At 52.3% G+C, this 26,724-nt stretch overlaps 1 protein-coding gene across 3 annotated transcripts in view; it reads left to right on the top strand.

Moving 5' to 3' along the window:
* VPS53 (VPS53 subunit of GARP complex) overlaps positions 1-19,030 on the top strand; it is a 37,246-nt gene extending 18,216 nt beyond the window's left edge. For 2 of the 3 annotated variants that reach the window (XM_063146758.1, XM_063146757.1), the window contains exons 10-22: positions 372-514; positions 1,961-2,102; positions 2,849-2,947; positions 4,794-4,888; positions 5,011-5,253; positions 7,104-7,251; positions 8,106-8,188; positions 10,745-10,823; positions 11,170-11,318; positions 12,546-12,615; positions 13,683-13,820; positions 15,275-15,379; positions 16,497-19,030. In XM_063146758.1, coding sequence (XP_063002828.1) covers positions 372-514; positions 1,961-2,102; positions 2,849-2,947; positions 4,794-4,888; positions 5,011-5,253; positions 7,104-7,251; positions 8,106-8,188; positions 10,745-10,823; positions 11,170-11,318; positions 12,546-12,615; positions 13,683-13,820; positions 15,275-15,379; positions 16,497-16,667 — 1,665 coding nt within the window. In that variant the 3' untranslated portion in view covers positions 16,668-19,030. The remainder of the gene's footprint in view (positions 1-371; positions 515-1,960; positions 2,103-2,848; positions 2,948-4,793; positions 4,889-5,010; positions 5,254-7,103; positions 7,252-8,105; positions 8,189-10,744; positions 10,824-11,169; positions 11,319-12,545; positions 12,616-13,682; positions 13,821-15,274; positions 15,380-16,496) is intronic. The other variant, XM_063146759.1, reaches the window with a different exon arrangement.
* Positions 19,031-26,724: the final 7,694 nt, after the last annotated feature.

The raw sequence follows: 26,724 nt of genomic DNA, 5'->3' as shown, positions 1-26,724 counted from the left end.
AATGAAAGCCGCTAGAATATATATATAAAGCAATAGAAACAATGAAAAACAATTCAAACGGTGTGTAGGGAATTTAGCCCTCCGAGGCTTTGATAGAAAGCGATGTTCGAACTCGGCACCGAAATGAAGCCAGCGTCTGTCGCCTCCCAAGGAAGGCAAGGGTCAGTCTTCACCATCAGGTGTGGAGAGGCGTTTACTTGTTGAATAAAGCTCTATGGGTTACGTAGCGGCCATCTTCATTGTTTCGCCTCGGTGGGAGGGCTTGGGACCACGCCGTCAGCTGATCCTTGGCGAACGGGGTGTTCTAAGTGCCCGCGAAGCCACGGTGAGGCGTACGGGCTACGATTGTGTTCTCTCTCCTCGGCCTCCAGGTTGCCTGGCTGGATAAAATCGACCGGCGTTACGCTTGGATCAAGCGGCAGCTGGTCGACTACGAGGAGAAATACGGGCGCATGTTCCCTGCGGAGTGGTGCATGACGGAACGCATCGCCGTGGACTTCTGCCACGTGACGAGGTGGGCGTCAGCACGTGGTGCCGGGATGCTTTGCTACCCAGCTCCGAAACGGGACAATGGGCACAACATAGTAAAACGTTAAAAGAAACGTTCAAGGTGTTCAAAGGCAGAATCCTACGGATGTTGAGACGGCCCAAAGTCCGACGAGGGAAGGTTGCATCAACTGGGATGGTTTAGCTTGGAGAAAAGGAGGCTGAGGGGAGACAGGATAGAGGTGGACAAAATTATGCCTGGTGTGTGGAGAATGTGGACAGGGAGACATGTTTCTCCCTCTCTCAAAATACTAGAACCTGGGGTCATCCCATGAAACTGATTGGTGCAGGACAAATAAAAGGAAGGACTTCTTCACACAGTGCATAGTTAAAATTATGGAACTCACTGCCACAAGATGTAGTGATGGCCACCAATCTGGATGGCTTTAAAAGGGGGTTGGATGAATTCCTGGAGGCTACTAGCCCTGATGGTTGTGTGCGATCTCCAGTATTCGAGGCAATAAGCCTGTGTGCACCAGTTGTTGGGGAACATGGGTGGGAGGGTGCTGTTGCACCATGTCCTGCTTGTTCATCCCTGGCCGATGGCTGGTTGGCCACTGTGCGAACAGAGTGCTGGACTAGATGGGACCTTGGTCTGATCCAGCATCAGGGTACTTCTGATGTTCTTAACTCCCAGCATTAGGGTTAGGATGCTGGGAGTTGTAGGACTTTGGGCTATCTAAACACACACCCTAAAAACATTAAAAGAGCCAGCAGCAAAGTTAATAGTTAGGACAATGGATCGCAGATGCAGTGCTTGCTGGAAGAGGAAATGTATCCCGTGAGGACATCGGACAGGTTTCCTTTGGGAGGGAATTCCACAAACAGGGGCCACTACAGAGAAGGCCCTATCCTCAGTAGCTGTTAATTTGCTTCTGCTTTACTTCAGAATGTATTTTGTTTGCGTCCGGGAGCCTTTGGCGGGCAGCTAAGCGAAATTCAAATAGACAGACATGACGACAGGCCTCCGATCGAATTGAAATGCATTCGGTGCTTTATCAAAGGAGGCTGCAACATGGGTTTGTGTTTTTTTAAAAATAGGGCGCTTGCTTGAGCATTATTTGGAAGCGTTGCTGCGGTTAGGTGACCGTCGAAGAGAGAAAAGGTGGGATTTTGCCATCGGGGACGTTTTCCGAAGGCGGTTTTAGCAGCCGGGCAGGAATAGGTCAGGTTTTTCAGGCCAGGTGACAGAAAGTTGCAATTGTAATGAAAGCCGTTAAAGCAAACATTAAGCCACCACGATACGGAAGAGCGGCATGAAAGCAGCGGGAATAGAAACGCCAAAATGGCAGGAAAGCGGGTTGTTTTAAAAGCCGGGGGATTGCCGGTGCTGAGATCCCATCCAGGTAGGGCCTGCCTCACCTTCCCGCCCCCCCTACGTTTTCTCGCCCTCCGCCCCCCCCCCCCCTGGCAGGACGGAGCTCGCGAAGATCATGCGCACACGGGCCAGGGAAATCGAGGTGAAGCTTCTTCTCTTCGCGATTCAGAGGACGACCAACTTCGAAGGACTGCTGGCCAAGCGTTTCTCCGGCTGCACCCTCTCCGACGCGGTGCCGGTGAGCGCCGTTTCTGGGGGTGGGGGTGTCGCTGTCCCGAGGTTCAGGCCGGCGTTCTAGCCTCCCTTGGTAGGGAGTTCCGCAGCGTGGGGGTGGCTACCGAGAAGGCCCCGGATTGTGTCGCCACCTCCAGACGCGGCTCTGAAGTCGGTGTTGAGAAAAGGGCCTCTCTTGAAGCTCTTAAGACCTGGGCACGCTTGTTTGGGAGAAGGTGGTCTTTCATGTAGCCTGGCCCCAGCCAAATGGGGTTTTTCAGGTCATAACCGGCACTGAATTCCGTCCGGAAAGAGACCAGTAACTGGCAAAACAGGGCCATTTACAGTCCTTTCCGGTGGTTAAGCGTTTTGAGCAAAATATTATGGCTTAGCGTGTTGTGTGATCCGTTCCTTAGTGGTCCTGGTCAGACGACACGCTAAGCCATGGTTAGGCCGCTAACCCGTTCGCAGCAAACAATTAGTGAGTGCGTTTAAACCGAGGTTATGTAGCCACCGTGGTTAGGAAGGGTTCGCACCACACAAGAAGCCATAATGTTTCGCTCAAAATGGTTGACTGCCGTGGCTTCGTGTGTCGTGCGAGCCGTTCCTAACCGTGGGGGCTGAGTAACCGCGGCTTCAACACGCTCGCTAACCATTTGCTGCAAAAGGGGTAACCATGGCTTGGCGTGTTGTCTGAACAGGCCCGATGAGAGACCCAGCCAGGGGTTTTCAGAGTCGCCTTCTCTGAACCGACTTCCTTTCCTCCGACAGAAGAAGGCTGAGCCGGCACCCTCCACCAACCCGTTCCTGGAAGACGAAAGCATGATGGACGAGAACGAAGTCGTCCTGGAGAAGGCGGACATTGACAAGGTAACTCCTTGAGCGCCTGCGATTTCCACGTCTCCCAGAGCGTATCTTCCCAAACTAAAAGCCTTTCTTCACCCGCCACCCCCCTTGGATGTGTCGGACTCCAGTCCCCATCATCCACGGCTCTCCGGGGTCCCTGATGAGAAATCTCTCCCAGCCTCTGATCCTTTAACTCAGGGGGTGGGTGGGAAACGGATGTGTGGTCATTTGTAGCTTGACTCTGTATAAAGCATCTCTCTCTGTTCTAGGCGTCCACCCTAATAGCTCAAATCGAGCGCAAGAATGCCCGCCTTCATTTAAAACCAAACCACCAAGTTTCTGGTCCTTATGAGGGTGGGGGAGAACGAAACTGCCTTGAAAACATACTGGCGTTCCTGCCAGAACGCTAGAAAACTGGACGGAACGCTAGCCTGCGAGAAAAGCCCCGAGATGGTGGAGATTTGAACCCTGGTATCCTTCCGTATCCAAAGCAGTTGCTCCTCCCCCGAGCGATGGCTCCTCCCCCTTGCTTCAGCAGGACCAAGGGACTAGAATCATGCTCAATTCGCAAAAGGCCTGCCAGATTTGGTGGGTTAGGGTTGCGATGCAGTGGTCCTGCCTCCTCTTCCGTTATTTTACTTTCAAACTTTCTCCCCTTCCTGTCTTCGCCCTCAGATATAACTATAGTGGAGAGGACATAAGAAAAATGGCTAATTTCTTTCTCCTTCACCCACAGCATCCCAATATGGGAGTCGAGGTTTTTTATTTATTTACTTATTGAAACATATTTATCCTTCGCTATATCATTGGGATCTCAGGGCGGTGTAGAGATAAAATCAAATGAGAGAGAGAGAGAGAGAGAGAGAGAGAGAGAGAGAGAGAGAGAGAGAGAGAGAGATACACCAGCTCATATTCTGTAGGACTGGTGAGTTATTATTATTATTATTAGTAATAATAATAAGAAGAAGAAGAAGAAGAAGAAGAAGAAGCATCTGTCGGGGATGCTTTAGGGTGGATTCCTGCATTGAGCAGGGGGTTGGACTCGATGGCCTTGTAGGCCCCTTCCAACTCTGCTATTCTGTGATTCTATGATTCTATTTTATTATTATTATTATTATTATTATTATTATTATTATTAATAGAATCATAGACTAGTAGAGTTGGAAGGGGCCTATAAGGCCATCGAGTCCAACCCCCTGCTCAATGCAGGAATCTACCTTAAAGCATCCCTGACAGATAGTTGTCCAGCTGCCTCTTGAAGGCCTCTAGTGTGGGAGAGCCCACCACCTCCATGTTTCCATTGTCGTACTGCTCTAACAGTCAGGAATTTTCCCCTGATTTCCAGCTGGAATCTGGCTTTCTTTAACTTGAGCCCGTTATTCCGTGTCCTGCACTCTGGGAGGATCGAGAAGAGATCCTGGCCCTCCTCTGTGTGACAACCTTTTAAGTATTTGAAGAGTGCTCTCATGTCTCCCCTCAATCTTCTCTTCTCCAGGCTAAACATGCCCAGTTCTTTCAGTCTCTCCTCAGCAGGCTTTGTTTCCAGACCCCTGATCATCCTCGTTGCCCTCCTACTATTAAGATTCAAAACAACACAGGGCCTTCTCTCAGGCTTACAATATAGTAGACACGATACAACGGGTGGAAGAAGACAGCAACTACAAAAACAAGCAAATTTAGGAATCGTGTCTTCCAAAAGTTTCATAATAAACGTTACAGTTCTATAACCTGATTTTACATGCTTCGTGAATCTTTCCCCCTTTTGCCTGAAACGGAATATTAACTGGGCGGAAGAGAATCTATTTTCTTTTTAGTTCCCCTCCAGCCCGCCCCTGGAAATTTACTCACAGTCTTTCCCCCCCCCCTTTAGCCGAAAAAGCCGAAAGTGCCAGATAATCCATTCCACGGCATCGTTTCCAAGTGCTTCGAACCACATCTTTATGTCTACATCGAATCCCAGGACAAGTGAGTAATGAATGTTTATGAGTTGCCTGCTTTTAAAAAAAGAAAGAAAGAAAATCCCTGCTTATGTTTTTGCAAACGTCTTTTGGTTTTTTTAAAAAAATTTGTTTCTTGTTCGGCTGCAGAAACCTCGGGGAGCTCATTGACCGCTTTGTGGGGGATTTCCGCGCCCAGGGCCCCCCCAAGCCCAACGTGGACGAGGGCGGGGCCGTCCTGCCCAGCTGCGCCGACCTTTTTGTCTACTACAAGAAGTGTATGGTCCAGTGTTCGCAGCTCAGCACCGGTGAGCCCATGATCGCCCTCACCACCATCTTCCAGAAGTACCTCCGCGAATACGCCTGGAAGATCCTTTCCGGAAATTTGCCCAAGTGAGATTTCAGCGCCGTCTTATGGCAGTGACGTTTATTTACTAAGTCATGTATTTATTTCATTTCTATACCACCCAAGAAGCTGAAGCTCTCTGGACAGCTCACAGAAATTCAAACCACATTGTGGCTGGCTGGGGCATGCTGGGAGTTGTAGGAGTTTCTTTTGTCTAATCATGCATAGGATTGTAGGGCTTTCCCCCCATCTAAACATGCAGAGGATAATAGGACTATTTTCAGTCTAAACATGCATAGGATTGTAGGACTTTTCCCATCTAAACATGCATAGGATTGTAGGACTTTTCCCATCTAAATATGCAGAGGATTGTAGGACTTTCCCCCCGTCTAAACATGCATAGGATTGTAGGACTTGCCCCATCTAAACATGGATAGGATTGCAGGACTTCTCTCGTCTAAACATGCATAGGATTGTAGGACTCCCCCTCCATCTAAACATGCAGAGGATAATAGGACTATTTTCAGTCTAAACATGCATAGGATTGTAGGACTTTCCCCATCTAAACATGCATAGGATTGCAGGCCTTTTTCCATTTAAACATGCATAGGAGTATAGGATTTTTTTCCATCTAAACATGCATGGGATTGTGCCCTTAAGATTCCACGGGCTGGAAGCATTTGTCTTTTTGGCCATGCTCCTTTTGCCCCTTGTAACCCACCACTGGGGCACATCTCTGAAATTGAATTTCCCCCCTCGGATGGGAAGCGGTTTCGCATCCCAATCTGGAACGTTCCAAGCGCCAAGCCCGGAGCTGCAGGCTGTCAGGTACAGTGCGGTGGCAGCAGGGAGGAGCTGATGAAGGTCTGTTAAACTAGGTGACTGTCAGATAGGAAAGTGGGTTTTTTTACATTTTGGGGGCGTTGGGGGGGCCCTGAGGCCAGTTGCAAAATCATTGCAGGGGAGGCGCTGCTGGCACGCGCAGACAGGTGCATGTTCCCCATGCTGGTATTTGCCCCAGGAGGGAAACCGCTGTGGGTTAAATCGCTGCACCCGTGTCCCAGACGGAATCTAGAACCGGGCCTCCTGCAGCGGTTGCTGATGTTTTAAAAAGCCGACAACGCTAGCAGCACGGACGCAAACGTGCAGGCGCTGATGTGCCGTTCTTAAGTCGACCAGAATGTATCCAGAGCAGGCACCTGCCATGAGGCAGAGTGAGGCAGTTGCAACTCAAATGATCAGAGGGCTGGAGCATCTCCCCTAGGGGGGAAGGTTACAACAGCTGGAATTGTTCAGCTTGGAGAGAAGGAGGCTCAGGGGAGACATGATGGAGGTGTACAAAACCATGCCTGGTGTGGAGGAGGTGGATCAGGAGACATTTTTCTCCCTCTCCCATAATGCTAGAATCCAGAGGGGGGCATCCCATGAAGCTGACTGGTGGGAGATTCAGGACAGAGCAAAGGAAGGACTTCTTCACACAGCACATGGTTGAACCGTGGAACTCACTACCACAAGACGGTCGCCAATTGGGAGGGCTTTCCGAGCGGGTTGGATAAATTCCTGGAGGAGGAGGAGGAGGAGGAGGAGAAGGCCATCCTGGCTATGGGCTACCTCCACTCTCCGAGGCAGTAAGCCTATATACTCCAATTGCTGGGGAACATGGGTGGGAGGGTGCTGCTGCACCGCGTCCTGCTTCGTTGGTCCCTGGTCGGCAGAATGCTGGACTGGACAGACCCTGGGCCTGATCCAGCAGGGCTCTTCTGATGTTCTTACACCTTGGGTTTGATGGTGCTGGGCCGTCCCACGTTGCTTTCGCACTGATAATGAGCCTCGCAGGGGCGGCGTGGGCCCGTCGGTCCGGCGTGGTGGTTGAACCGTCCCCTCCCAACCTCTGCAGGACGACCAGCGGCGGCGGCGGCCTCACCATCACCAGCCTGTTGAAAGAGAAAGAGGGGTCCGAGGTGGCCAAGTTCACCCTGGAGGAACTCTGCCTCATCTGCAGCATCCTGAGCACTGCGGAGTATTGCTTGGCCACGACCCAACAGGTAAAGCCAAGGGATTGCCGGCGGGTGTGGGTGTGGGCGCGCGCCGCTCAGCTTTGTAGCCGTAGATCCCAGGTTCAATCCCTGGAGTTCTGTTTAAATCTTAGCCAGCGGGAGCAGAAGAGAGGTGCTAGATGTTTTAATGCGTGGGGATCAATGCTCTTTCAGCGCCGGGGCCGAATATCTCCGGGGCGGCCTCCAATGGTGGGTGGGGCTGAAAGGACGGAGCTAAAACCTCCAGCCTGTTTTAGCTTAAAGCTCTTCCCGCCTGTGACTTAAGTTTTAGGAGACGCATTTCTACCTTTTAGAATGGGGGAAAGCTGGGGAAACGCCCCACGGTTGGTGATCCGGGAAAGGGGTGGAGCTAAGGGGAGGAGGCGTGGCCATCTGGCAAACTCCAAATGGCTGGATTGGGACCCCAGGGGAGCTGGAGTTTGCCCCCAGGGCTGTGGTTCTGCAGCCCACGTTTTAATAGCATGACCGTTCGAAGATGTCCATTCTGAGAGCTGAAATCGCGCCTCCATTTAAAAACGAAACCACCAAGTTTCTAGTCCTTGTGAGGGAGAACAGAATAGCTCTGAACGCATACTGGCATTCTGGCAGAATGCGAGAGAACAGGATGGACGGTTCTAGCGGTTAGGAATGGGACGGGTGATGCCCTGGCACCTGGGCCCGTGAGAGAGGTCTCCCTGTCTTGGGAAATCAAATGCAGGCGACGGTTAGCTTGTGCCTCAAGGCACATTCTATGATCCTATGAAAGAGTTTCGTCCCTCCAGAAATGGAGATTTTTGGAATCAGTTGAACTTCATGGGCAGAGTGTCCCAATTTGACATGACCCCCATCCCTCGACCCAACAGCTTGAGGAAAAACTCAAAGAGAAGGTGGACATCAGCCTCATGGAGAGGATCAACTTGATGGGAGAGATGGACACCTTCAGCATGTACGTACGGCGACGGCTTCGCTCTGGGCTCGCTTCGCCCCCAGCTGTTCTTCTTAACGCAGAACGGGGCGGGTGGAAGAGTTGGTGCTGGTTTCAAGTTGCTTATTTGTTGATTCCAGGTTCATCATCTTTCAGCAGCGTCCCGCAACTTGGCGTCCTCCAGATGTGTTGTGGGGCGACAGGTTGGGGGACGCTGATGCACATCGTTGATGAATTGCCAGGCAGCTGGTCCGGGGGGCTTCGAGGATCCACTGGATAATTATTGTAGGGAACTGTTCATACAAGCGCTGCCAGAATATCTTGCGCTTCACCCTGACCGGCTGGACAAGACGGGTGGTCCTCTTTTTGATACTGCTGCTTATCGATTTGATTGGTTTGACTAAATCCACGAAATCGACGTACCGCTTGCATTCCAGAAATTTCCAAGCGACATACAAAACACAAGTCTTTGTACGCAGGGCGAGTCGCTTTCTTAGGAATGCCTGTCCAAAAAGGCGGTGTGTGTGTGTGTGTTTCAGTGAGCGCTGAAAACCCAGAAGGGTTCGAATTCGTAGTGGTTGGGAGTTCCAGGGAATGGGTGCTCTGACATGAAAGGCCTTGTTCCGAGCCGTGATGAGCCGAACCTCTGAAAACTTGGTCACATCAGGAGAGTATCCTGATCAAAGCGCAGCTACCGAGTGGGCTAGTAGGGGATCCATTGATCTCCTAAGTATCCTTCTCCTGAGTTCTTCAGGGCTGTATAAACAAATACCCAAATCTTAAACCTGGCTGTACCCGCAACTCCACACAGACGATCCGATCCCCGTTGCGTTTGAAAACGCCGCCTAAAAATCAACCTGTGCCCTTTGCAGATGTGTAACAGAATTCGAATTTTGCCGGAGGGCCGGGAACGTATGGCTCCATTACATAAACTCAGCTACGCTCCAGCTGGCTGCCAAATCCCTAAATTCGGCACCGCCGCACCACTCCCTCAGAGAGACCTGACAGGTCTAATCTACCTAGGAATAATGTACTCTTTAATTTACTAATTAAAGTCGTCAATTTTCCCTCAGGAACTGCTAAAATAACTTCCTGCCAGAACTGTCACCTCACACCTAGGCCGCGGCCACCACCCTCTCGGTAACATTTTCCCCTCAGGAGAAGGCGCTCAACCTGTCAGGGCTCACACGGGCAGCTGTTAACGGCGCAACAAATGTCACCGTTAATAGAAATATCGGTTCCTGTCAGCTTCGTTTTCCTTTCGCTTCGTGGCTCGTGAAAGAAATGTCACTTTGGCTGACAAGGCCTGTCGAGAGACGGGCACGGGGGAAAAAACACGTTAGCAGCGAAGGCACCGGCTTGCCTTGAAAATAAGTGAGGGGGGCTTTTGCAACGGAGTCCCCTTTAGCAAATGAGCGGCTTACGTACCAAGAGCTTGCTTGATTAAAAAGAAGTCTTTGTCGGCCGGTGGAACTCCCTGCCACTATAAATTGGACAGACGCCAATTCCTGTGGTCTTCAGCGCCGGCAGAAAACATCTTTTCCAACAGGCGTTCCCAAGAAGGTAGCCCTGTCCCCTGTATCAAGTCTTGATTTTCTCCACATCACTTAGAAACATTGTCCATTTAAGCAATTCATAAGTCCCGTAAAATAAATGAACTGAGAGGCAGCCCAACTAGGCCCCCTTGGCATGGATTTCCAGACTAGCCTCTTTCCCCCAATTTGCTAGTTTTCGACATCAACGCTTTTGTCTCCTTTTAGCGCTCAGCTGTGCAGCCCCCTCTATCACCGGCCAAAGTGGTACAGCCCAGACACGGGTTGGGAACGGGGCTGTAGCGTGAGCTACTCTGAAGCCACCAAGCCTTGTCACGGCCTCGTTTTCACTTTTGGCGGGTCACTTTGGAGAACGCTGGCCCTACCATGAAGGGGTAGGAAGCGGGCGCAGCAGGCGGCAAAGTGTGGGAAGGTCGGCACGCTCCCCCTTCGAAGGGTCTGTGGCTTCCTGTTCCTGCTGGCCGCCTTGCCAGGCAGGTAGCCAGCAGGACTAAGAAGTAGCTGCTTGCCCACGTGCCTCTTCTCCGCCTGGCTGCTGGCCAGCTGGGTTACTTTTCCTGGTACGGACATGTCCGCCTGCTTCACCCACACTGCCTGTAAGGTCTTTCCGCCTTCAGGAGCCGGACAATCGTGAGAAGTCCCAGAAGATCTAAGATCTCTCGCGATACTTTGCCGGACACGCAACTCTTGAAGGTGGAAGCAGATGAAGGGCAGTGCAGGAGCGAGGCGGGGGGCGCGTGTCTGCACCAGGCGGTAAACTACCTGGCAGTGCACAGGCGAGCAGATTGGGAGTGTGGAGGAAAAGGCGGTGAGGCGGGACCCTGCTTCAGCTGACGGCCTGCCTTGGGCCGTGCCGTAGGCCAGTAAATACGGCAATAAACAGAGAAAGCTGTTGAATAAAGCCAACTAGCAAATGGGCACCCTTCGGTGACATCTTCGGGTGAGGCGGGAGGGTCACCCGAGCGGGGCCTTCTCTGCGTGTGCTGGGGAGGCCGCCGGATCACGTCTTCGTCTCCCTTTGCAGCGTCATCTCCAACAGCATCCAGCTTCTGGTGCAGGACTTGGACGCGGCCTGCGATCCAGCCCTCACCGCCATGAGCAAGGTAAAGGGGGCGAAGGCAGGGTGTCGCAACCCTCCCAGCCTGAGGGTCGGATGTCGGAGAAGCCCGCGGGAGGGGCGGGAGCGCATTCCGGGGGTGGGAGGGGCCAAAGGGGCAGAAATCTTGAAAAACCGCAGCGTATTTTCGCTCCGAGATCTTCTTGCTGAGTCGCCGAGCCTTCGAAGAACGTGGGATAAAAATGGCGAAATAGCTGGGAAACTGCCATTGGTGGTTGAGGGGAAAGGGGAGGGGCCACCTGAGGGCCTGATTTGGCCCCTCGGCTAGAGGTCCAACACCCCTGCTCTAAGACGATTCAGAAAAATTAATTAAATCTGCCGGGTCTCTTTAGATGCAGTGGCAGAATGTGGAGCACGTTGGCGACCAAAGCCCTTACGTCACCTCCGTGATCCTCCACATTAAACAGAACGTCCCCATCATCCGTGACAACCTGGCCTCCACCCGCAAGTACTTCACCCAGTTCTGCATCAAGTTTGCCAAGTGAGTGGTCGCTCGGCCTTCTGGGTGCTTCCCGCAGAGGCTTCTCTGGCGTGCCGTCCCGGCCACGCTTATCCTGGGACGGAGCTCCATCGGACAGAGCGAGGCTTACTTCCGAGCAAGCAAGCGCGGGATTGTGTAGAGACTCAAGGATGGATATAGTAGGAACGGGGCGGGCCTGTACCGAAAGGTGGAATTCTGGGAGTTGTAGTTCAATGTGTCTCCAAGGCTCCAGGTTGGAGAAGACAGGAGTGAGTTCTTGCGGCGGTGAGTTCCGTAAGCTAACGGCTCGCCACGTGGAGCTCTACGGAACCCGCTCGGAAAGGACCCGAGTTGTTTGCAAAAAAAATTGGAAATAGTTTCGGCAGACTCCCCAAAAGTCTACTGGAGTCAACTGTACTGGAGTTTAAAAGGGGCCACAGTGTCAAATACTGTGGGGTGCAGAGGGTGAATCATAGAATCATAGATTAGTAGAGTTGGAAGGGGCCTCTAAGGCCATCGAGTCCAACCCCCTGCTCAATGCAGGAATCCACCCTACAGCGTCCCTGACAGATGGCTGTCCAACTGTGGGACCTCCTCCCCTACTGGTGGTGGCCCCCGTGTCAGTTCACGCCCCGCTCCGACTCGCAGAACCAGCAAATAAAATCATCACGAAGCAAGCTGATGCCTTTGAGATGTTTTGGGGCTACGATGCCCATAATCCTTTGCCAGTGGCTGCGCTTGCCAGGGTGGATGGGAGTTGCACTCCACAACACCCGGAAGGCACCAGGTTCCTACCCCTAAACCACGTAGACTGGGAGAGGCTGTACAAAGTCACGTTAGTTATACAGGTCTCCGTTTTCCACACACACACACACACACACACACACACACACACACACACACTTCTCCCTGCAAGCCTCAAAGGGATGGGCTTGCTTCTGGCTGCCTGCTGATTGGCAGAACCTTTAAAACCTCTGAAGGAAGCTTCCTAAGTTACACAGGACGCCACTTTTCTCGGCGTGGCGTTTTTGGATGGCCTGGAAGTACAGAGCCTAGGAACAGAACTGTCCGCTTGCTTCCTGAGAAGCCCATTGGCCGTGTCACAAGCCGAGAAATCCCCTTTTCCCTCCATGGCCTGTGGGGCGGTGGCGCCCTATTTTTTGGGAGGGAAAGTTCTCTGTCGTCCGTCGGTCCTTCGAGGTGCACGTGAGACGCACGGCTTTAATTTCTCCCGCTCTTTTCCCGCAGCGCCTTCATCCCCAAGTTCATCAACCATCTCTTCAAGTGCAAGCCGATCAGCATGGTCGGGGCGGAACAGGTGAGAAAAGGAGGCGTTGTTTTAAAAAAGGGGGGGTCAGGGGGCTACAAGAAAAAGCGACCCATCAACCCCGGATCCCGTCCTTCCGTCTGTTCGTTTTAGTCATGAAAACATTGTAAAACTCCCCTTTCGGGTGGTGTGGAGGTATGAATCATACAACGCCCAACACAGTCGAAAGTCTTGGGGTTCCTCATTTGGCTTTCCGGGGTTCCCCTTCACCCGCAATCATTTGGGGAACTCCCAGCTTTCGTGCAGTTTTCCCCCGCCCAATCTAAAAGTTCGAAACACCTCTCTTAATGGCTTAGTCACTGGCTCTAAGAGAATCGGGGCGCAATCCTACACGTGTTTCGACAAGAAAAAAGGTCCTACAATTCCCAGCGTTACCCAGCCGGCATGGGGCAGAAAATGTACTACAATTCCCAGCATTCCCCAGCCAGCATGGGGCGGGGGAAGTCCTACAACTTGCAGCTTCTCTTCTGGAATTTTTTCTACTCCACCATGAGGACTAGATGCTTGGTTTTTGACGTATAATTCAGGAGGTGGTGTCTGCCAGGCCGGACGTATTTGAGCTCCACGTTCTGCCTGAAGGTGGAAACCAAATTTAGGGGGCAACTCTGTGCATGTTTAAGCAGGAAAGCATCTGCAGGTCACCAAATTCAGGAAGGGCGTTTTTAGGGCACGGAGGTGGAGCGTCTTTCAACCCCGGTGCCAAATTCCATTTCGGAGACGCTCTGGGGGTAGTGGGAGGCAAAACGGAGGAGGGGTTGAAGTATCAAAAACACCAGCACATTTGAGCTTCAAGCGGTTCCTGCTGGTAACGAAACCTCCGGAGAGGCGTTTCAGACTTTTAAAATGGAGTCAAAACCGCACAAAAGCGGGAAAACTCCACAAACAATTAACAGGGTGGGAGTGGCAGGATTGGGACCCCAGCGCGGGGGGCAGGGGGGGGCCCTGCAACTTTGCTTTAGGGCATTGGAAAAGATAATGATTTTGATTATTTTTTTTCCCCCTTGGGGAAATCCACGTACCCCTGCTAAAACCGAACCCCGCTTTTAATCCCGACTCAGCTCCTGCTGGACACGCATTCCCTGAAGATGGTTCTGTTGGACCTGCCTTCCATCGGCTCCCAGGTGGTGAGGAAGGCCCCGGCCAGCTACACCAAAATCGTGGTCAAGAGCATGACCCGGGCCGAAATGATCCTCAAGGTAAGCCGTTTGCCCCTTCCAGAAGTCTTTCTCCGTGACCGCACCGAAAGGACGGCGCGCCCTTTCCCAGGAGATCCATCCGTCTTCCCCGCTGCGATCATTTCCCCCCCGGAAGATCCTCTGAAGCAAACCCCCCGGCCGGAGTCCTGCCGGATTTCTTCTTCTCTCCTGGCTCTCTTCCATCTTTCTACCACTTGCTGTCTCATAGAATCATAGAATAGCAGAGTTGAAAGGGGTCCCTACAAGGCCATCGAGTCCAACCCCCTGCTCAGTGCAGGAATCCACCCTAAAGCATCCCCGACAGAGGGTTGTCCAGCTGCCTCTTGAACGCCTCTAGTGTGGGAGAGACCACCACCTCCCTAGGCAACTGGTTCCATTGTCGTACTGCTCTAACAGTCAGGAAGTTTTTCCTAATGTCCAGCTGGAATCTGGCTTCCTTTAACTTGAGCCCGTTATTCTGTGTCCTGCACTCTGGGAGGATCGAGAAGAGATCCTGGCCCTCCTCTGTGGGACAACCTTTCAGGTCCCTAGGTAATGGGTTCCATTGTCGTACCCCTCTAACAGTCAGGAAGCTTTTCCTGCTGTCCAGCCGGAATCCGGCTTCCTGTCACTTGAGCCCCTTGTTCCATGTCCTGCACTCTGGGAGGATTGAGAAGAGATCCTGGCCCTCCTCTGTGTGACAACCTTTCAGGTCCCTAGGTAATGGGTTCCGTTGTCGTACCGCTCTAACAGTCAGGAAGCTTTTCCTGATGTCCAGCCGGAATCTGGCTTCCTGTCACTTGAGCCCCTTATTCCATGTCCTGCACTCTGGGAGGATCGAGAGGAGATCCCGGCCCTCCTCTGCGTAACAACCTTTCAAGTATTTGAAGAGTGTGGCAGAGCGGGACGGGAACTGCCAGGGGGCAAACTGGTTTTAGCTCAATGGCCAGATCTCATTTTGAAGGAGTTCTCGGCGGCCGCATACCAGCGGTAAACAGGGCCAAAGATACCAGCATATTTTAGCTTCAAGGTCCTACTTAGGAGAGAAGTGTCAACCTTTTAGAACGGGGGGGGGGGGGGGATGCAGAAAAGTTGAAAACCGCCAAATGTGCTGTGGTTTGGGGAACGGGGGTGGAGCCATCTGGGGACCCCAGGCCGGCTGGGTTTTGCTTGCGGACCCAAAGCTTGACACGCTGCTCTAAGGCAAAATGCCTGGCGCCCTTCTTTGTTTTTCCTTTCAGTGCTCCGGGAAAGCTTTCTTATTTGCCCCAGGTTTCTTTTCCTTTTGCTTCCAAAAACTTCAAGATCAAACCTATGTACTAATAGGGAACTCATTCTCTGGGTGCTTCGGGGGGATCCTAACCGGTTGGGCGTTGTTCCTTTCCGTTTGGGGTGCTTTTAACGGGGGGTGTTTAATCTGCCCGTCCGCCTCAGTTGTGTTTCCGTTTCTCTCGGGGTTCCTCTGCCCCTCCAAGGTGGTGATGGCTCCGCACGAGCCCTTGGTGGTGTTTGTGGACAACTATATCAAACTCCTGGCCGACTGCAGCACCGACACCTTCCAGAAGATCCTGGACATGAAGGTGAGGAGAAGCCCTCCGGGTCAGAGGGGGGCAGGCTCGCCTTTGGGTAGTCCTGCTGACCCCCCGGGGGAAATGGAGGGACCGTCCCGTAGGACAGGCAGTTTTGGATGAGGGTTTTGACTCAGCGGCAGGGGGGCGCGTTTCAGTGGTGGGCAGGGACAAAGCAAGCAGTTGGCCAGAGCCCAAAGGGGGAGGTCACCCCTTTTCTTTCTCTCTCTTTCTGCCACCCCCTTTTCTTTCTCTTTCTCTGACCCCTTTCTCTCTCCCTCCCTCCCTCTTTTTCTGCCACCCCTTCTCTCTCTCTCTGTCTGCCAACTCCTCTCTCTCTGCAACCCCTTCTCTTTCTCTCTGTCACCCCCTTTTCTTTCTCTTTCTCCGACCCCTTTCTCTCTCCCTCCCTCCCTCTCTCTCTGTCTGCCACCCCTTCTCTCTCTCTGTCTGCCACCCCCCTCTCTCTGCAACCCCCTCTCTCTCTGCAACCCCTTCTCTTTCTCTCTGTCACCCCCTTTTCTTTCTCCAACCCCTTTCTCTCTCCCTCCCTCCCTCTCTTTTTCTGCTTTCTCTCTTTTTTCTGACACCCCTTTTCTCTCTGCCTGCCACCCCCTCTCTCTGCAACCCCTTCTCTTTCTCTCTCTCTCTTTCTGCCACCCCTTTTCTTTCTCTTTCTCCAACCCCCTTCTCGCTCGCTCCCTCTCTCTCTTTTTCTGCCACCCCTTTTCTCTCTCTCGGTTTGCCATCCCCTCTCTGTCTGCAACCCCTTCTCTCCCCCCAACCTCCTTTCCAGCTGACTGCCACGGAAGGGGACGGATTTCTCCTGCCAGAGATCTAAACTGATTGCACGGAGAAGGGTTTTGAATGGGAGGCCGCATGGCATTGGGCCGAGGTCCGCAGGTTGCTCACTCCTCTGAGAACCATAGGCCTCGTCTTCCCTTTTGGAATCGTACACCCGGGGCGGCCTCCAGCCAACTTGCAATTTCCCACAAATCCGAAACACATTTCTGGGGCACAGCATTGCTGTCTCTTACAACCTCGGCCCCGGGCAATAGTAGCCGAGACCAGGAGTGGGTGCTTTGATGTTTTTTTCTTTCTTTTTTCTCCCCTGCCCAAATCCCAACAGGGTCTCAAACGGAGCGAGCAGACCAGCATGTTGGAGTTGTTCCGCCAGAGGCTCCCGGCCCCTCCCTCCGGGGCCGACAATGCGGGCTCCGTCTCGCTGACGGCCCCCACGCCGGAACAGGAGTCGTCCCGCATCCGGAAACTGGAGAAGCTCATCAAGAAGAGACTCTAGAGCCCATACTCCCCGCCGGCTATGTCTCCAAGTGGGCCTTTCCTGACCTGGCACACTCCAGATGGGTTGTCCGGGAATGATGGGAGTTGTAGTCCGACCTATTTGGAGGGCACTGGGTTGGGAAAGGCTTGCTTCCAGCCCTTCTCACTCCAAACTTAAACTTATACTGTTTTTTTTATAGCTTACTGTCAATACCTTTTAATAATCAAAAATTTACATAGAACTATTACCCCTTAAGCTCTTAATCCATCCCAACGCATATGATTTCTTGTACGGTTGATAACGAGGACCTCCGGCCCGTTCCCCTTGCTTGCTCCGGTTGCTCTTCACATGGTTTTTGGAATGCCCTGAGAATTCCATGGGGGATTCTTCCCGTTGGCCTGTAAGGTTTTGGCCTTCCGGAAGGCGCCTCTGCGTGAAGGTTCCCCGTCCCTCCCGTGAAGCAATCCATGCATGCAGAGAACATTTTCACATTGACATGCTCGCCTTCCTCTACACGGCATCTTCATAGGGAGGGAGGGAGGGCCTTCATCTCTTCCTCTCTGCGATGGCCTTCCTGGGCCAATCTTCCGGCATAATACCCCTCACTGATACGGCTGCGGGCGCTGTAGTCATCTTCGTATAGGACAGCTGTGGTGTTCAGTAGCACGCGTGCGTGCAGCACCGTCAGGAAACACAGAAGCTGGGAACTGGGTCCTGGGATCAGGGGCACCACAAGCACGTCAGTGGTCCCAAAAGCAGCCGGGCGGCAGATGAGGCTGACTGTCCTGGCAACTTACTGGAAAACAGCTGCCGTTGATCGTGGATTTCGGGGCTCATTTTTCGCCAAAACGCCCGCAATCGGAGGCCCCGGCTTCCGGACACGCTTTGAACACAGTCCCCCAAAATCCAGCCGTGTTTCTTTAGACGGTTCCCCTTGCTTGTGTGGAGACGTTTCGCCTCACGCCTGGTTGCTCCGTAAGAGCAAGGAAACGCGCAGCGGAATGACGTCGGGACGTGGAGTGAGTTTGCACAAGGCGCTGCCCTGAGCCGGGGGTGCTTCTTCCATCATACCCTCCCGTTGGGCTAGACCACTTCCCCTACTTTCGTTGTGGGTTATACTCTTACTACTGGCGCCTGAGGCCTTGCTGATATCCCTGAAATTTCCTGGGACCTTTGGACATTATGTGGAATTTTGGGAAGTGGTGGTTGGTTCAAACCAACATTGCTTTCCCTTCTTCCTTCTTCCCTCCTCCTCCTCCTCCTCCTGAGCAACTGTGTAGCGCTGACGTATAAGATCCCTGTTCCTTAAGCTTCCGCGGATGCTGCGTTGGGTTCCCAGAACGGTTGCAGAAACCGCCTTCAGCTCTCTGTCCCCACCAAAGTCCCAAGTGCCATGTTGGTTTCTTAAAAAGCACTCCGCCCACCCCATTCCTTACCCCCTTCTTCATTTCTTGGCCCGTAACTGACCCTTCCTGGAATTGATCAAGGACGGCATTTCCTCTGTTCCGGATGTGTTTTTCAAGAATCCTCGTCCCGTCTTGCGGCGTTCATAGCTTCCTGACACGGCATTCCCCTGGGAATGTGTCCAAAACAGGCTTCATCTCTGATATTCTTTCCAGTGTGTGCTTGCTTGCAAGCATCGATTCCTGCACTCTGCATCTCTTGGGTGGAGAGATTGATCCATGCTGGTCTGTAAGCAGTCCTAAAGGCTGCCTTAGACGGTTAAGGAATTGGGGTGTATCAAAGGAAGGTCTACAAACCTCTAGATGTTTGGACGCTTCATGCCACGCCTCCTTCCGAAAGGTTTCCTGTTGGGTCACCGGGTTTTCCACCCCAAATATACCCCTCGTAAACTCTTCTGTGTTGGCAATTTAGACCACCCCGGGCGGATTGAAGCCCAGGGGCTGCTAGTTGCTGACCTTCAACTAGGAGAGCTCCCTGCCACGGTCCTTCTTTTCTTCTGCTGACCCTTTGCCACACTTGGCTGCAACCTAAGGCGCGGTGTTTGCCTTTGATAAAGATCAGCTTGCAAAAGGAAAAAGGAAGGGAGCGACTTTTACCTCCAAAGTTTTATAGTTGACTTTATGTGAACAGCAAGCCAAACCTGCAAAAGACGTGACAAATACCCCCTTGTCCTTCGCCACAGAAACATCGAGGCAAAAGGTTGCCGTCGAAATCCAGGGGCACCGAGTAGTTTAAAACATGACCTTTCCAGTGGCAAACGTTCTGGCATGTAAATAATACACCTGCTTGGTATTTTTTTTCCGAAACGCCGATTTGAAAATACCCTCTTTCCTTATTTATCAGGCCCAGTTGATTCTGGACGACCAGTAGGCCTCTGAAGTTGTACATTTTCTGTTAATAAAAAGGATAGTGCCGCATGTCAGGGTTGGTTTTTGTGTGTGTGTGTTTCTAAATCCTTTTTGTCCTTTCTTGCAATGAGTCATTTACGCAAAGTACATCGTACGCTGCCTACTTCTCACGTCTGTGAATGCACAGGTGTATTTATTTTGGATTTGTGGAACAAAAAAACCTAATACATTCTGTAATGTGTTTTTACATTTATATCTCACCAATTTTCCTCTTGTGAGGAAAGGCGGCTTACACGGTCCTCCTCTCTATTTTATTCTCACAACAACCCTGTGAGGTAGGTTAGGCTGACTGAGACTGGGATCTCCTGAGTCCTAGTCCAGCACTAACCACTACACCACACTGGCTGCCTATTCCACAAGAATGGGTCCTGCTGGGGAGGAAGCAATTTCAGAACAGGAACTCCAGGCAGAGACACAATAGCCAGCCTCCTTAAAGGGCAAACAGTCTCTGCCTTCAGAGCGATCTCTTTGTGGCAGAACTGCCCTGCCCTGGACTGGACATTGAGCACTTAAGATTCGTATAGAGACGCAGCGGGTAGACTCCTCAGAGGGCAGCTTTTCCATCTGCATCTTGATACCAGAACGCATGAAACGATCCCATCGCAACCCGGTCCGTGAACAGGAGAGAATGACTCGTTCTCAAACGGAGAAGGCCAAAGCGTTGAGATCACGCAGGGAGGCAGCAGGCACTCTCCTTTGGGGCTCATGGAAGCCTTAACACGAACGTATCCCGTGCGGCTGCCCTGCAACACCCTCGCCCGCCCGGTGTTACAGCTTGGGAATTGCCGATCTAACTGGGAATGACGGATTCTGCGTGCCCGCAATAAAGGGACGTTACCTTGCTGTGTTTATAATTAAAACCTCTCCCTCCGCCTTCTCGCTGCTGCGTGAGATTGATATCTACATGGGTCCATACATGTGATCTTTGCCAAGCCTTGTTCATTGTCTAACTACTGGCAGTTTCTCTTTTTACCTTCTAACTTTTGCTGCTATGACCTTTTCCAGACACACTTGGCATTCAAAGCCAGCAGGAGCTTTCGACTGCAAAAGCCCGTAAAGGGAGCACATCAGAGCAACGCTATAATCCCCTTTTCTTGATTTTAATGGGTTATGATTCAGAAGCACTCCTTATTTTTATTTGATTTTATTAGAATTTCCACCCCCCAGAAAGGCCCCCCCCTTTAACGAGATCTTTCCAAACACAATAGAAAACCCGTAAAGGGAGCTGAATTCAGGGAATGCCACCGGTCTCCCTGCTAGTTCTGAACTACTAAACTAAAAGAAGTCCCAAAGGGCGTAGCACTGCTGCACGGAACTGCGGAGCTGCGCTTACATGCCGTACGACTCTGCGGGGCGACTTGTTTAACGGGGCTTACTCCCTAGTAAGTGTGCGTGAAGACTGGAGCGGCAGAGAAGCTTCGGGATCGGAATGGACGGGATTCCCCTTGAGAGATTGCTTGAAAGAGAACTAAATACTTCAAATACTTAAAACGTCACATGGGCCAGGATCTCTTCTCCATCATCTCAGAGTGCAGGACATGGAATAACGGGCTCAAGTGACAGGAAGCCAGATTCCGGCTGGACATCAGGAAAAACTTCCTGACGGATAGAGCAGTACGACAATGGAACCAGTGACCTAGGGAGGTTGTGGGCTCTCCCACACTACAAGAGGCAGCTGGACAACCCTCTGTCAGGGATGCTTTAGGGTGGATTCCTGCATTGAGCAGGGGGTCGGACTCGATGGCCTTGTAGGCCCCTTCCAACTCTCCTATTCTATGATAAATGGAACCTCCCTCTGGAGCGGCAGTCTACCTTGTCCCCCTGCGCTGTAGTTTCTGGGGACAAACGACATCCCTTTTTATGAGCTCCATCTAGCCTTAGGTGTGGTCCCTTTCAGCAATAGATTGCTGAGCAAATGGCCCTGCCTTGGCAATAGCCATCAAGGCAGTTCATAGGAAGCAGCAGTGCAGAATTTGCAGGCCGCATTTCGGCCCGTTTGGCTACACAACTTGCCCCGCGGAGCCTCCTGAGGTTCCTCCGCAGGGTAGAGCTTGAGGCTGGGGTTAGGTTTAGGAATCCCCTGCACGCCCCCTCACCCTGCCATTGATGCCAGTGGGCGTGGCCACACCCGGCCCGCACAAGGCCTTGGGGGACCGCCACCGCAGTAGCGTCCTGCACCCCTGTGATAAAGCTCCCAATTTTTAAAAAATTGAAAAACCTTTGAGGATGAAGACAGCATCCAGAGCTGAGCCCTAGAGGCCTTTTCAGGATTTGCCCCCCCCCCCCAGCTAATACACTGCTAATTAAAAGTGATCACACTTTGATCGCACCTGCTGGGGCAGAAGCTTCAGTTCAACACCGGCCAGTGACCACAAGCAACCCCAATGCGGCTGGGAGGAAGAGAGTGAGAGTTCAGTTTTGAGGATGCGAGTTCAAGGCACGCCTGAGGCCCAGCTCCTCTCGACTTCGTGATTGGGCAGAGAAGAAATTCGTCGGCTGCTACTTCGCAAATTTCTCTCCTGCCCTGTATCTGCCGCTGAAACCTCTGCTCCGGAGCGGATCAGTACCTTCTGGGTCCGATTTCAGCAAAGGTCGGCAACGTGGCCCTCCCTCCCCCCCCCCAAAGAAGAAAGAATGTGGCATTCCGACCATCCCCCAGAGCAGTGCACAGCTGCAGGCCGCAGACGCCGATGGTTGCTGGCTCGCTTCGTGCCGCTTCGTTCCAGGCGGGGCAATTAGGAATTTGGACGGGTTTGGCTTTGCTCGCTGAGTGTTTGCTTTGGCTCATGTGGGGGTGGGATTGGTGCTCTCTCCCTGCTGCTGTTTCCCCCCAGACTTCCAGAGGCTGTGCAGCGCTCTTTCGGTCATGGCGTGGATGTGGCGAGGAACGGAGCGATTCCCAGTTGTAGCGCAGTGCAGGATGAGGCCTCCGGATTGGCGTAACACCCTCTCCAGGCACGCACGCACGCAAGCAAGCATGCCACGGCTTCCTGCTCCTGGTTGCCTTTTGGCACACCACTGTGTCACCTTCAGCTGTTTCCTAGCACGAAGTCCTCCGTTTTCACAACCACCCTGCGAGGTAGCTTAGGCTGAGAGTCCGGGACTGGCCCAAAGTCTCCCAAGGAGCTTCATGGCTGAGTGGGGATGAGAACCCGGGTCTCCCATGTCCCAGTCCGACCCTCTAAGCACTGCACCACACTGCCTCTCTTTTACACACACACCCTGATTCTCCGAACTGTGGAGCTGACCCTGGTTTGGTTTCGGTTGGAAGGAGGCTGCTAGCATCGTCCTGTAATATGGCCGTCAATTTACGAATCTTCACGTCCGGGACAGCGTCAATGCTCCAACAGGCCAGTGAATCCCAGTGCTCCCCATTAGACCTTCGGGGAGATGGCCAGCACCCCAAAATGCTTTCGGGTTGGACTACATCAAACAGGCCATAACTCAGGGGTAGGTCCTCTGCTTTGCGTACCGCAGGTCCTGGGTTTGATCCTTGGCATCTCCAGGTACTGCTGGAAAAACGGCCGCCTGAAACCCTGGGAGAGCTGTTGCTGCCAGTCAGTGTTGACAACACTGGTGGACTCTATATAAGACAGCTTTGTATGTTTCTAGATCTCCCATCATTCCCACGGCTGCCTGCGTCATGACTGCTGTGCCCTCGGCTGTACGCCAGATGTATTTACTTTGCGAATGCCTGACCATTCATGCGTGTGCGTCCTGCTGGTATGTGCGCTGAGCAGGGTGGGTGGGAGTCAGCCATCCCCCTTCTCAAGATCCTCAGGAGCGAGCGGAGCCATGCAGATGGACAATATAGCAACATGTACCTACAGAATGTTGGTCTGACTTCCCAGAGACAAAAATAGGAAGGCTGATTGATTTGGGATGGGAACAGCCTATTCGACACCTAAGGTCCCCCTCTGGGCGTCTACTCCAAGCGAAGCTCAGAATACGGCAACAAGGGAGAGGGCCTTCTCTGTGGTGGCCCCCCAATTATGGAACAATCTCCCCGACGAGGCCCACCTGGCGCCAACATTGCTACCTTTTCGGCACCAGCTCAAGACCTTTCTTTTTCCGTAGGCATTCAGCAATATGTGATAAGCTTCACCAATCCCAGATCTGTTTTTAGCTTCGGCTGACAGCTTATAATTGTTTACAGGTGTTTTTGCGCATAGAGTATGTTTTTACGATTTAAAATTTTGCACGTCGTTTTTCGTTGCTTTAATCTCATGTAAACTGCACAGGGTGCTGCGGCGGTATAGAAATGTCATCAATAATAATAAATGAAATAATAGCAATAATTTAGCCCAGGAGTAGGGGAATCTCAGCCCCTTTGGTTGAATGTGGCCTTCTGGGATTCCCCAGGAAGCCACGCCCCTTTTCATGGCCCCTCCCCCAACTAGCAATTGGCCATTCCCTGTTTTTTGTGCGTTTTCTTCTCCAGTCTAAAACGTTGAGATCCCTCTCCTAAGGCCGAGTGGCCGGCTTTCCACGTTGCGATATGTGGAGGTGTTTGTCCCCGCCCCCTTTTGCCTCTGGCCCCGCCCCCACAAGCATCTCTGAAGTTGAATTCAGTCCCTGTGGTGGAAGAGATTCTCCATTCCTGACCTAGGCCCAGTATTTTCTCCGCCTTTCTCCAACCTGTCACCTTCCAGCTGTTTTGGATTACAAGTCCCATCGGCCCCAGCCCAGCCGGCCAATGCCCAGGCATGCTGGGTGTTGCATTCCAAAATGTCTGGAAGCCACCAGGTTGGGGGAAACCTAAGGTAGACCATTTTGCACAATGTGTTTCCACCTTAGAATCCAAAGGGATACTTCAACCAAGAGAGGGTGCAGACGACTGCCTTGGGGATAGAATCCGTTCATGCACTTGGTCAACGCATGACTGGATCAGGCCCTCTCAGAGGCACACTGTTGCTGTAATCGCCTCTGGAAATGGCACGGCGCTCCACCCAAATCTCCCGGAGCTCTTCGGATTGCATGGATCAGGTGGAGACAGGTGCACCTTTGTTTGTCAGACAGCTGGTGAGGGTGGTACCAGGACCTAGAGCGATGATTAATCCTTCGCTGTCTGCACATTAACTTTTATTTGAACCTGCACACGTTGATGGTACGAAAGGAAGGTTTCCTCCCTGGTGGAACGTGGAGGACACACGTTCTCCTTCAAAATCGCCCCGGAAGCAAAGCTGTTCTGACTCTGCGGCTTTCTAGTTTATTCTAGAAACCACTTAAAGGTTCTCTATGAAGTGGCACAGAAGTATCAGTGATAAATAAAACTAAGGAAAAGTTATTTACGGGGAGCCCTGCCACGGAAAACAGATCCAGGGCCGAGAGTTCCCTGCGTGGCAAGCCTTCGGCCCAAGCGTAGATAAATATCCTGCAGGGCGGCCTTCTCTGAACCAACGGCCCTCCGGAGGTGCTAGACTACAACTCCCATTGACCCCAGTGGCTGGGGAAGTGATGGGAGTTGTAGTCCGATGCCTGTTGAAGGCCGCCGCAGGGATTGTCCCCATTGGGGGGAGTTCCGTCGATGGAACTCTCCCTCCTTGGACTCAGGATCTATAAATAACTTGGGGAAAACTGGATCAAAGCCAGGAAGCAAAGACATATGAAAAAAAAATGTGGTTTGACCTTTTAAAAACGCGTTTTCCATGCTGATTTGCTGAGTCGCCGGTTCTGTGATTCACCAAAAAAGTGCGAAATCGCCGCGGCTCCCAGCTGGCGCGGTTGAGGAGGCCTGGTTTTGATTTGGGGAGTGATTTATGCCTCGCAGATGGCTTCCATTCATGTAAATCGACGCTCCTGGAGGCAGGCGGGAAAGAGGCAAAGTCCTTCTCAAGGTCTTTTCTCTTTTGCTTAAATAAAACATAAAGGTTTCAGGAGCCAGGAGAGAGAGGGAAAGGATGGAGGGACGGAAATTCGCGCTGCATTGGGGAGAGCCCAGCTACAAAGGAAAGGAATCCTGGAAGCCCCACTTCACAGGAACTTAGACTGCTGGTCCATTTGGACTTATATTGCAAACACTGACTGGCAGTTTCAGGTGAGGGTTGGTTCCCTGACTAACCTGGAAATGCCGCGGATTGAAGCCAGGACTTTCTGCCCACAGAGCAGGTGCTGTGCTGTTGTGCTACGGTCCTTTTCTCCCCTGCCCTCGAATAAAGTAAGTTTCTAGTCCTCATGATTCCGAATAAAGAGGCTGATTTAAATAGGAACTTAGGAAGCGGCCGTATACAGAGGCAGGTAATTAACAACGCACCCATCATCCTTAACGACCTATGATCTTTTCCACCTCAATTGAAGTATGGTTCTAGTCTACATGGTTCTGAATAAAGGGATGATTGAAATGATATTGATTCCTCCATGGGGCTCAAGGCAGCATACATGTCTCTCCCCCCCCCCCCCCGCAGTTATAGCCTCACAGCAACCCTGCAAGGTAGAACAACTAGGCTAGGCTGAGAGACGATGACCAGCCCAAGGCTACCGAATGGGATTCCCAGCTGAGTGGAGGTTCTCCAGCCAAAAACGTGACTCCCTAACCGCTATGCCATACTGCCACACAAGTTTTGGAAATTACGGGTGTACAGAGGTGTGTTTGTTTATTTTGGGGATGCCACTCCAGGCAGACATTGGGTCAGTCGGGTAAGGTTACATCAGCCCTCCCTGGCCTGGGCCCTCCAGATGTGTTGGGACTGCAAGTCCCATCACCCCCAGGCCAGGGAGTTGCAGTGCAGAACATCAGGAGGGCCCCAAGTTGGGGAAGGCTCAGCACTTCCTTCCTTTGAGTGCAGGGTTGTAAAACACAGAGGGTTCTACGTGGGGCAGAGCAAGGCCGTCCGCCCTTCCTGGCACAATCCTCTGCTGGTCTACTCAGGAGCAAGTAGGGAAATGGATACAGGACGAGGAGGAGGATTTATTACATTTATATCCCGGCTTTTTTCTTCTTGCACGGAAGGAACCCAAGGTGGCTGAAGTGTTTTTCCTCTGTTCCATATCATCCTCCCAACAACCCTGTGAGATAGGTCAGGCTGCGAGTCTCCGTTTCACCCTCCCAACAACCCTGCGAGGTAGGTCAGGCTGCGAGTCTCCATTTCACCCTCCCAACAACCCTGCGAGGTAGGTCACAGAATCATAGAATAGCAGAGTTGGAAGGGGCCTACAAGGCCATTGAGTCCAACCCCCTGCTCAATGCAGGAATCCACCCTAAAGCATCCCTGACAGATGCTTGTCCAGGTGCCTCTTGAATGCCTCTAGTGTGGAAGAGCCCACAACCTCCCTAGGTCACTGGTTCCATTGCCGTACTGCTCTAACAGTCAGGAAGTTTTTCCTGATGTCCAGCCGGAATCTGGCTTCCTGTCACTAGAGCCCATTATTCCGTGTCCTGCACTCTGGGAGGACCGAGAAGAGATCCTGGCCCTCCTCTGTTTGACAACCTTTTAAGTATTTGAAGAGCGCTATCATGTCTCCCCTCAATCTTCTCTTCTCCGGGCTAAACAGGCCCAGTTCTTTCAGTCTCTCTTCATAGGGCTTTGTTTCCAGACCCCTGATCATCCTGGTCAAGCTGCGACTCTCCATTTCACGCTCCCAACAACCCTGCGAGGTAGGTCAGGCTGCGAGTCAAGGCCAGTGGGGACTAGAACCCGGGTCCCAGTCCAACGCGCTAACCACTACCCCGCACAGCCTCTCCAAGGACTGCCGCCTGGGCTCCT

Source organism: Elgaria multicarinata, chromosome 22 (assembly GCF_023053635.1).
Source record: "Elgaria multicarinata webbii isolate HBS135686 ecotype San Diego chromosome 22, rElgMul1.1.pri, whole genome shotgun sequence".
In the NCBI taxonomy this organism is placed as follows: domain Eukaryota; kingdom Metazoa; phylum Chordata; class Lepidosauria; order Squamata; family Anguidae; genus Elgaria; species Elgaria multicarinata.
Note: the sequence above shows the minus strand (reverse complement) of the source record. Positions and strands in the feature narration are given on the sequence as shown.